Source organism: Homarus americanus, unplaced genomic scaffold (genome assembly GCF_018991925.1).
Source record: "Homarus americanus isolate GMGI-L3 unplaced genomic scaffold, GMGI_Hamer_2.0 scaffold16430, whole genome shotgun sequence".
NCBI lineage: Eukaryota > Metazoa > Arthropoda > Malacostraca > Decapoda > Nephropidae > Homarus > Homarus americanus.
This window is the reverse complement of record NW_024729259.1, coordinates 8,006,582-8,018,103: the sequence shown is the minus strand read 5'-3', so window position 1 is coordinate 8,018,103 and position 11,522 is coordinate 8,006,582. Positions and strand designations below refer to the sequence as shown.

The 11,522-nt window shown below is 45.9% G+C and overlaps 1 protein-coding gene across 1 annotated transcript; it reads right to left on the bottom strand.

The window, feature by feature from the left end:
- Positions 1 to 302: 302 nt before the first annotated feature.
- Positions 303 to 5,080, bottom strand: LOC121866592. Its single transcript, XM_042366360.1, has 3 exons — positions 4,946 to 5,080; positions 1,126 to 1,345; positions 303 to 533 (listed from the first exon to the last, which is right to left on the bottom strand). The coding sequence occupies exons 2-3, from the start codon at positions 1,322 to 1,324 to the stop codon at positions 367 to 369; spliced, it is 366 nt and encodes a 121-aa protein (XP_042222294.1). The 5' UTR covers positions 1,325 to 1,345; positions 4,946 to 5,080; the 3' UTR covers positions 303 to 366.
- Positions 5,081 to 11,522: the final 6,442 nt, after the last annotated feature.

Here is an 11,522-nt window from a genome sequence, read left to right as displayed (position 1 = left end):
GAAGGGAGACAAAATTTTTGGCCCAGGTAGTTGCTGAGTAGCGCCAGATACTGTACGATAGTCAGGAGTCTCAGGACAAGTGTGTGTGTGTGTGTGTGTGTGTGTGTGTGTGATGAATTGAGTGTTGTCATACGTCACTTTGTGTTTTTTACCTTACAAGGTGTTATATGATTACCATTGTTGTTTTCTGTGTTGGTCTACAGGAATAAATCACTTTCATCAGGTAGGTGTTAAAGGAAGGAGGTGTCCACAAGCTGACCCCAGACAGGCCCGTATATAGCTCGTAATACTAAAAACAAATCTATTTATAACGAATTTTTATTATTTATTTTTTTCATATAATACAACATAATTACACATCCACACTCATTGAAATAGTATACTCTGGATCATGGAGGCGATGAGTCTTCCCCACAGGTCCGGGTGTTTCATCTCGAGGAGTTCCATAGAGCGGGTCATGTCTTGTTGTTCTTGCGGGGTGCAGAGTGTAAGAGGACAGGTTCCCAAGTTCCTCATCGTAGCCATAGCGCGTACTGCAACACCACAATAAAACTGAGACCGCTTTTTAACACTTTAGCTTAACAATATGTCAGTACTACTCATATCACCACTTACCATCTCACCTCATCACCACTTACCACCTCATTTCACCACTTACCATCTCACTTCATCACCGAGGCATCACTTAACAACCTCACCTCACCACTACCATTTAGCATCTCACCACATCACCACTTTACTTGCTTTATAAGTGTTTAGGCATCAGTGGGGATGTAAATCTAAGCTAAGGAAACCACGTTACTACACACACACACACACACATTCACTTATCGATTATCAGCTTCACATAACAATAATTGACTAACATCCACTATGTGTTGACAAGTGACTAACGTAAACTATGACGCTGTTTATTACTATGTGCAAGACAACGTTAAAATTTGTCAATAAATAGTATATGTTTTATAAAGTTTAATCGACAAGAACAGTGTTGTGTAGAAGTACAGTGAAGGTAAACAAAGGTGGTATAGGATTGACCCTTAATATCTCTCTCTCTCTCTCTCTCTCTCTCTCTCTCTCTCTCTCTCTCATCAACTGAACGTAAACACAGGTGCCAGGACTCACCCTTGATCGCCTTCTCCTCCTCATTACATGTCTTTTTGTTCAAGAAACAATCGATGATGGCCTCTACGGTGGCTCTGTCGCTAAAAGCGTTCTCCAGACTCTGTTTTCTAGGTGTCTTAGCTGGTAGTGCCTCACTCGCGCCCACTACCACCACCACCACCACCACCATCATCATTGCTATAGTTGTTGTCGTCTGCATCTTGGTGGTTATATACCGTACCTGGAAAGATAATATGTACAATTTACCAGTTACAAGAGAAACATATCTGCAGTCATTCCATACTCACGAGAGACATACCTACATACATATACACAGTCATTAAATATTCACGACACACATACAGTCATTCAACACTTACAGGAGACACACACAGTCAATCACCAGTCACAGATATTGAACCCTGTCAAGTGTTGTTGTCAGAGTCACACCACACCCCTTGACCTTCAGCAACCCAGCTATTTTTGTCCAGTTAATTTAGTAACAGTCGCTTTATGACCTTGTGAGACCAAGTGAGAGGCTGTAGTGAAGGTTAATGAGCGAGGTAACCCACGTCACGCTACCAACAGTTAAGTTAGCCCGTCACCAGCACAAGTCATATCACCGGTACATGTATGTTGGCACTCACCAGTACAACCACCCCCCCCCCACACACACACACAAACACATACTACAACTACTACTTTGCTGTCACTCGGAATCGAGTATGACGATCATCCAGCTATGACACAATGATATGAGTTATTATTATTAGGGATGTCACCTTCATTGGTGAGTTCTGAGGTGACTAAAGAGGCCGATACGGGACCGTCAGAGTTGTTCACAGACGTTACACATGTGGAGGGCTACATCGAGTGCGGGAGGGGCGGTGGCAGCTTCTTTCCGGCTTTGGCGCTTGTCTGCCTCGGTATGCAGTCGGGCTAACTCGAAAGTATTGATACCTTCTCGTGTGGTGCTCCTCCAAGCGTTACGGTGTGGAGTAATCGTCTCCCAAGTGAGGGGGTTGATTTGGCACTTTTTCAGGTTTGTCTTAAGACTATCCTTATGCCTTTTCAGTTGCCCGCCGGCGTTAGGTTTACTATTCGTTAGGTGACTGTAAAGTAGCTGCTTTGGCAGTCTACTGTCGTTCATACGAGTAACCTGGCCAGTCCAGCGTAGTTGTCCATGGATAATGGTAGCCTCGATGCTCCTACAGTTGGTGTCAGCAAGAATACTGACATTTGTTCTCTTGTCTTCCCAGCAAACTCGGAGGGTGGAACGTAGACTACGCTGGTGAAAGTTTTCAAGTGCCCTGAGGTGCCTCCTATATGTGACCCATGTCTCGCTGCCATATAGCAGAGTGGCGAGGGCCACTGCTCGATATACATGCAACTTTGTAGATAATTTCAGCTCCCTACAGCTGAAGACACGGTTTCGGAGTCTGCCAAAGGCTTGAGATGCACATCTGATCCGATGCTGAATCTCCTCATCGATGTCTGCAGTGGTGGACATGTGGGAGCCGAGATACCGAAAGTGGGTAACATTAGAGAGGTGGTAGTACCTTTAAGCTGGATGGATGGTGGAGGTGTGTCTTGAAAGATAATCTGAGTCTTACGTACATTCACCTCAAGGCCGAATTGTGCATACACATCTGCGTAGGTGTTCAGGATCTCCTGTAGGTCGCGTTCAGTTTGAGCAACAAGAGTGAAATCGTCTTCATACTGCCAACACCTTTGTTCTGGACTGGAGTCATCTTATGTTGAAAAGACCTTTCATCCTGTACTCGATGTCCACCCTGCCGACTAAATTGGCACTGGCACGAGTAAGGAAGACAGCCAAGAAAATGAAAAAGAGTTGGTGCCAGTACACACCCTTGTTTAACCCCCGTTTGGATGGGGAAGAACTCAGACTGGGTGACATTGTGCAGGACACTGTCGTTCATGCCATCATGGAGTTGTCTCACAAAGGCAATGAATTTTAAGGGGCAGCCAAAACGGCTGAGGGTCCACCAGAGGGCTTTCCTGTTGACTGAGTTGAAGGTCTTGGTGAGGTCGATGAAAGCCATGTACAGGTCACGACGCTGTTCCCTGCACACTTCCTGTAACTGGCGGGCATCAAAGATCTTGTCAGTGGTCCCACGTGATGGTGTAAAGCCACATTGAGATTCTGGGAGGAAGTTTTCCCCCTCAGGAAGAAGTCTGTTTTGGAGGACTCGGGCAATAATCTTGCCAGCTACGGACAGCAGCGAGATCCCGCTGTAGTTGCCACAGTTTGACCGGCCCCCCATGTTCTTATAAATATTGACGATGGAGGCGTCTTTAAGAGCTTGGGGATTTCTTCCTCTTCCCATATATTCTCCAGGAGAGAGTGGAGACGGCTGGTAAACAGAGGTCCCCCTGCTTCATATACCTCGGCTGGGATTCCACCAGGCCCTGAGGCTTTGTTATTTTTCATCTGTTTGATGGCAGTAGCTACTTCATCCAGGGATGGAGGATAGTTGAGGTGGGTCAGCTGTGGAGGCTGAGGGACATGCTAGGTAGTCAGGATATCCACATCAGTATTTCGGTTGAGCAGTGAATGGTAGTGCTCTTTCCAGCGCTGAAGGAGGCCTTCATCGTCTTTAATTATGGAGTTACAGTCGGATGAGTAAAAGGGGGCTGCGCCTTGAGTGATTGGCCCATAAAATGTTTTGGTGGAATTGAAAAATTCGCGCATCTTGTGCTGATCTGCATTTTTTGGTGTTTCACATGCTTTATTTTTAAACCAATCATATTTCAGATTGCGAAGTTCCCGCTGGGTCACAGCTTTCTTCTTGCAGAAGGTATCAGCTTTGGTCCGAGACTGAGGGTTGTTCTGCCAGTCAGTTACAGCAGCATGTTTATAATTGATGAGTACATTGATTGCCGGGTCATTTTCATCAAACCAGTCCTGGTGTATTCTTTAGATTTGGCCGAGGGTCTCTGCAGGTTTTTGCCATGACGGTGTTGAGACTATTCCATTCGGCACTGGGATTTGGGTTGTTCGTTGTCGGGTTGTTTATCAACCCATGTTCGAGCTGCTCTCTGAAAGCATGTGCTACCAGTGGATCCTCCAGACACTTAGTGTTAAAACCTCTTCGAGAGACTTGCTGCCTTCGCCTCACGCCTTTTTGGGGCGATGTGAAGTGAGAGCTTGGCTCTGACGAGCCGATGATCAGTGTCGCAGTGATCTGAGCCACGCACGGCACGGGTGATGAGGAAATCTCGGCGATCTCTTTCTCCAACAATGACACACACACACACACCACAAACTATGAAAATAACCTCGAAATTGGTTCACACTCGTGTCTTCTCTAAATGTGTGTGTGTGTGTATGTGTGTGCGTGTGGTGGTGGGGGCCTAGACTCACTCCATACCTAAGTATTCAGACCTAACCTCAGCCTTCCACTGTGTACAATAGCAATGTTAACTGACACCTTACTAGGTTAATGGATGGCGTTGGTGTCAAGCATGTGATAATAAATGAAACTCTTTATCTCAATCAGAAGAGTGTGGGTTAAGTGAGACATAAAGTAAGTATAAGTTAAGTACTGCTAATTCTCTGTCATCCTAGGAGTATATAAGTATCTTCATTATAAGTGGGTTATATGAAGCTCTACCTGTAATAATATATACGTGGAGATATACTTTCACCTCCACGACAAAAAATATAAAACGAGCAAAACTTTATCCATATAATGAGTAAAATTGTCTACTAAACACTCACACCACAACTGTTTTATTATGTACAGGGAAATAGTGTCAAGACTTTGTATCCTCGTCTCACTGGTCACCCTAAATCGTTAGACGGATTTAGATACAGTACCTTAGAATACAGCAGTTTGAAGTCGTAACAAGTGGTGAGATGGTTGGATATTTTTTCTCTGCAGCAGCTGGAGATGTAGTGAAGGTGAACCAGGAACGCTGCCTTTATATATATGAGGTCAGGCCAACCCGAGTGAAGGCCAGGGTGCAGCGGCCGCTAGTGGCTACCTCCTCTAACGTGCCCCGCCCCGCCCCGCCCCGCCCCGCCCCGCCCCGCCCCTCTTCCCTCTCTCCGACATATGTTCCCCGCCTGTATATACTGTCAGTCGTGTTCAAAGTCACCCCTCACCAGCATTAGATTCTTACTGCTAAATGTCCCCCTTTCATAAAATCTTCCTGCATCTCTCATGTTGTTTTGCTGTCCTTATAATTCAGGACGGTTCAGAGTCTCAGTTCTTGTTGAAACCCGATGTAGAGACGACTACAATGTTCATATTAGTCTGTTCTGTCTCTCTGTTCATCGTGTCTCCACCCAGCTCCCTTAAATTACCAAAATATCACCTCCATCCACCAAGCTTGTCAAAATATCACGTCTAAACTCACTTTTGGTCACACACCCGCGGTCACACGAAACACCACAAATGTCATTTATAACACCATCACTTAACCAATTACCAAGAATAAACAATAAACAGACTCCCCCTTCTGACCAACAACATCGTTTCCCTAAGTCATTTTCCATGTCAGTTCAACGCTTCTCTTGACATGCTGTGACATAAAGCATCTCTATACGTTCTGCTAAAATACTCGGAAAGTCCTACTAACTCGTCTGCCTTTCTCCCTTTTAATTGTTACCTGTTTGTGGAAGTCATGTTGGTGTGTGTCACTTCTCTTGAGTCTACATGAAGAACATTCAGTTGGAAGTTGTACTGTGTTTTACTTGCGAGTTTCCTCTCACTCCCAGCTTTCTTTCACTCCCTGCCCGCTGTTGTGTATCATCTCCCACCTCTCAGAGCCAATATCCCAGAGCTCAAGTTAAGATCAATACCTCACACCTACCTAAAGTCATACACTCTATCACCTACAGTATATCACTTTCTGTCGTCAACACCTCGCTCAACCCGTCATACAATTTAATCTCGCTATTTGTGACGGTGGACCTCCCTGCACACGCTTTTTCTTAATCATATAATTACCTTCTTCTTCAATGCTGGTGTGAGAAACCTTGTGTCGTGAACGTCAGTCATTATTCGAATATCGAGCACAACGTCGATTGCATTACTAGATGTGCCGCTGCTCTTAAGTGCATCTCATTTTGCAATTAAAAAGAACAGGCGATTTGTAAATGATGGTCTAAGGTCATCAAACCACTTAATAAATAAATAAATGTAAAGTAAAAGGATGAAAATAGTAAATATCCAGCGCCGGAGACTTACCCGGTGCAGTGGATTTCAGTAAGTCCTATAGTGTTGCAGAACACATCACACCACAACCCGCCAGCTGTTTCACACACACACACACACACTCAGAATAGTGAAAACTCGCGAAGAATTATTAATACAGGAAACGATGGGACCAAGCGGAGAACAGGTAGAGAAGTGAGGAGACTACAGTGCGCCGTGCGCCAGTTGGGCTGTCTCACTCATTTTTCTTTTCAATAACAAGTTCCTCCAGGTGTTGCAACATCACTCACACAACAGGCATCATCAGCAACAGTGTCTTGGTTTGTTTATCTCCCGCTTTGCAGGATTCAATGACGACTTTCAGAATGGTTGTTTGTGGAGACAACCCTGACCACTATTATTCTAGATTCATTTAATATCTAGGTCTGGCCTGACCATCGACGTCTGGTTATCTTGGACGGAGAGTTAGCGCTCTACAGTGTCCAAAGTAGTTTTCAGTTCCCAGTTTTCAGACTGGAAACAGAAGTTGAGACAGTTGTGAACAAAATGAAAAATAATAAAGCTTGTGGGGTTGATCAGCTTCCAACAGAATTGATAAAACAAATGGGCAAAAATGTGATAAATTATTTGACTAAAATAATTAATTCTATAAACTTCAAAGGAGACATTCCCAGTGATTATCCAAAAATCAATATTTGTATGATTACCTAAAAAGCCAGGAGTTTTAGAGTGCACCCAGTTTAGAACAATAAGCTTAATAAGTCATTCCGGCAAAATGAGGTGGTGGTGGTGTTAGGAGTAAGTATTGTGGTGTGCTGTAGTGGTGATATGAATGATAATGTTTTAGGGCGTGGTTGACTGCACTGTCACCACAAACACTCTCTCTCGGTAAAAACAGCATTTTTAAGAACCCAACTGTTCCATTTTCTAAGATAAAAATCAGAATTCCAAGGCTCATCGTCTCGGATCGACTCGAAACACGATCGGTCGAGGGAGTTGGCGAACTGTGAGAAGTTGAACTGTTGTATGGAAGGGCATATATGGGTTAATTCACATGGGGAATAGTGTTTGGGGTTAACACGCCCTCACCATGATAGACAAAGAGATGAAGCAGCCCTCACCATAGTAGATAGAGATGATTTAGCCCTCGTCATAGTAAACAGGAACTAGTCAGTACCACTACACACGCAACAGTTCTACGCAATGCCGGTAATGTGGTATATAAGCGAGTCACCCACTCCACAAAGCAGGTTGGCGGTTCAGGCGGCGGTCGCGGTTAGGAGGGCGTACGCGCTCCATAACCGTTTTTTTTTTTTTTTTTTTAAATCCTACCTATTCCGGTTGAGTAAGTAGCAGAGGAATTTCAGCACTCCCCACTGCCAGGTGGTCGTAGAGTGGTTCCTGAGCTTCTCTCCCGGAGCCCCGTTGGGGAAGCCTACTTCCTAGTGTATGTGACTGCTCACTTATAGACGTGAGCTAAGTGTGCCTATTTGGGAAGGATAAGGATTGCTACCCTCTTTCCAGGTGGACCCGCACGATCACGGTTTTCCTGGAAAGACTCGGCTGGGATGGGTTTTGCTCCAACCCCCTTTCGTGTTCACAATTTCCTGGGAGGGAGGTGAACAGTTACAGGGGGGACCGCAGGACGAATACACTTTTTGAGGGTGCAGGTCCCTAGGCCAGAGCGAAAAAGGAAAAATAGCAGTAGAAGGAAAAGAGCTCAAACCACGTCGGGAATATCGCGCTATAACTGCTCTCCAGCTGGAGTGTGGGTCACTCACACCACCAGTGGGGAGGGCAAGCTAAGGCTCGATAAACCGAGAACGCTCGTGAGTTTTTGTCGACGATGTCAGTCGTGGGTGGTCCGGTCCGGGAAGATGGCCAACAATGGCACAAGAGAGAGGGCGGTCTTCACAGTTCCGGGTCCAGCAGGAGGTCTTGTTGAGAGGTCTTCTTAGTTCAGGAGCGATGTGTGAAGTGAGGAGAAACTCACCTTCAAGCCGCAACTCGAGTATCTCAGGCACAGGATGAAGAGCACTAGAGCAGACACAATATAATGAGGTCGCTCACCAGCAAATCCGCAGGAGCAAACCTTCATGTGCTCAAAGCCTACTACACGGCCGCCATCAGATCGCTGGTAGATTACAGTGCTCCAGCACTCATTGGACTGAGAGAAGACCAAATAGCTAAGCTAGAAGTCATCCAAAATAATGCTCTCAGGACCATGCTCGGAGCACCCATGTGGACCAGAATTTGCAATTTGCAAATGGAAACCGAACTACCACCCCTGGCAGTACGAGTCAAGCAGGTGACAGCCGGTCTCCTCGCCAAAATCTGTAGATCAGATAAGCCCACAGTTGCCAAAATTCGAATCAGTGCCTCCCTCCACCTCGACCACAGAGTGCGAGGGGCCACCTGGTCGCACGAGGCAAGCGAGGTCATCCGACACCTGCAAGCAGAAACACTCGTCAAGAACAACCAAGACACACGAGACAATGGTTACGTTGTTCCTCCACCATGGAGCCCTCCACCAGCCACATTCAAAATTACCGACCTAGGCGATAGTAAAGCCAACCTCCAGAAGGAGGACCTCAAAAAAATAACTCTCGAAGCCATAGCCACCGAGACACCGGCTGATGCATCATCATACTTCACAGACGGCTCTGTGGACCCAAAACATCATAGATCCGGAGCGGCCTTCTACACTCAAGGTCAGACCCTCCGATGGAAACTTTCCAATGACTGCTCCACCCTACAAACAGAGCTGGTAGCAATCTCAAAGGCTCTACAACACGCTGCAACACAACACAACAAGTCCATCATAATTCACACGGACTCGAAATCGGCCATGCAGGCGCTGCAACACAGTCAACCAAGAGACAACGTCCACATCATTACCTCGATCCTCGCACAGCTACAGGAATTCCAAAGCCAAAACCGCCCAGTCGTCTTACACTGGATTCCCAGTCATGTAGGGATCGGAGGAAACGACGTGGCAGACGAAGCAGCCAAGGCAGCTACACGTTCTAGTAGCGTACACATCCAAGTTCCAGCAAGCGTGCAACAGATCAAGAATCACCTCAGAAAGACTAGCAAGCTCCACATCAAAAAGAGCTTCCTTCACGCATTCAACGCTGGTTCCCAATCAGCCAAATGGTACCTGGCGGCCACAAAAGGGGAACCACCTTTCGCTGACAAGAAAACTCCAAGACAAACCCAAGTCAGCCTTTATCGACTACGACTAGGGTACAAGTGCTCCTGGCAGATGATCGGAAATGACGTCATGGAATGCACCTACTGTCAGGAGCCAGCAGCCAACCCACTTGAACACTATCTCCTCGACTGCGAGGTCACACAAAGCCTCCGAAACAGAACTCAAATCTCCCAAGAAACACACACAACACCAGCGGCCACTCTAACCCGAAAGGCCCATACAGACCACATTCACCACCTACTCCGGGTCATCACACGATACCCACCACCCAGATAGCTTAGAAAGTATCCTCTCCCAGCAAGTGCGGACCCCAGTTCGGGGGGCGCGCCACTCCGAAACTGACCACGTCCAAGAGTGGGGGTTGGTGGTAAGCGTCCACTGATCGGGGGTCCGCTCACACTTGCAACCTGCAGTATCCTTCCAATCTGCAGGTGGGACCACCTCCAATCCCAATCCGGTCTGGCTGCTCCTGGAGCTCCAGCCGGAACCACCAAACGGGCCGCCTATAGGCAAAGGCCCGTGTCGGACTACGGTCCGACAATCTCAACAACAACAACATCCACAAAGCATGTCCTTGCCCCCCCCCTTCCCCTGAAAAACAGGTTCTGTATGGTAAACTTCGCCCGTATGCCTCACACACACACACACGATCGCCCGTGAAAGTCATATATTCCTTTTCTGGTTATCCACAACTTCTGTACCGCTTCCACTGTTACCAACGCAGGTTCAGGAACAGATGACATTTTTTCATATTTGAGAATGTTGTCTCACAAAGGTAGGCTGATCCCCAAAAATGTGTCACGTCCACGGCACGTTTTCCAATATTCGGATATTTCTTTGGACGAGTAGGCTCCAAAAGCTTCCCCTGAGGCGCTGGATTTTATTTAGATATCGTCGTTTTTGTGAGAATTTCCTTCTCTGCTGTAGATAATTATGTCCATATCAAACAATATTGCTATTCTTTTTAGCAATTTCATCAATATGAATATCCGTACCATACAAGAAATACATATATGTTGTTACAGCTTCTAGTGCTGTGATATCTTAAAACCATCTGGCGAAGGCTGTAATCATGAATCCAGGAAAAAAGTCCCATAAAAAGCACGGAAAAAAATTAAGCTAACCTAACCTAACGTAACCTAACCTACGTTTGTTGGTGAATTATACAGTGGTAACTAAGGAAGTCAGGAAACCTATCATCACTTCACAGGACAAGGAACTCATTGGTGCGGTCAGTCTGCAGGAACTCTTTCAGTTGTTATTGACACAAGTTTGTAAACTGGCAACTGCGTGTTGTTAACGAAGACACTGGTTTTTGAACAGTTCTCCTCTAGCAATCATGCCTTTAAACACCTTTTTAATAAAATGCTGTGATGTGCCGATCACGTCTGTCCACTCATAAGATTGAAGTGAAAACACACTCATTTGTGTATTTTCAGTGTGCTGTGCAGTGTTGCTACACACCTAGACTAACTAGGTTACAAGAGCACCAGACCCTGCGGTCTACTGAAATTGGTTTGCTACCAACCGGTCGACCGCGATCTCCTTGACCACCCCTGGAGTATACAGTACCTGTATTACCGGATTATCAACCCTAATCCATTCCATCTAGAATGAAACCTACCGAGACGATTCTTTGCGACAAGGCATATTCCTTGCTCGTATCCCTTTAATCTCTTCTCACTTAACGCGGGGTACATAGGCGAACTTTATTTTTAAGAGTAAACTCACCGCTGACACTTTCTGTTGGTCCAAAAACGTTGTTTCACACTTAGATATCTAACCCGCCAAGCTGCCGATCACAACCCAGAATTTTCAGTGACTTATGGTGCATTGTGTCTTATCATAGCGTAAGAAAAAAAATATATCAAGAACGACTTTAATAATAAACAGTAATGATCGTTGACCGTCTTCGTGTGTCAGGGCAGCGAGAGGTTGTATCGTGTCAACTATTTACACGACAGGGTAAATTTTTTATTAAGTTCTCGCAGATTCTCTGCATTTTATTAGTTAGTCATATC

Excerpts from the sequence above, each read along its gene's own strand:
- LOC121866592 (XM_042366360.1), bottom strand. The coding sequence starts at position 1,324 with ATGCAGACGACAACAACTATAGCAATGATGATGGTGGTGGTGGTGGTG. Across the intron at positions 534-1,125 it reads GGAGGAGAAGGCGATCAAGG|TACGCGCTATGGCTACGATG; the intron begins GTGAGTCCTGGC and ends GTGGTGTTGCAG.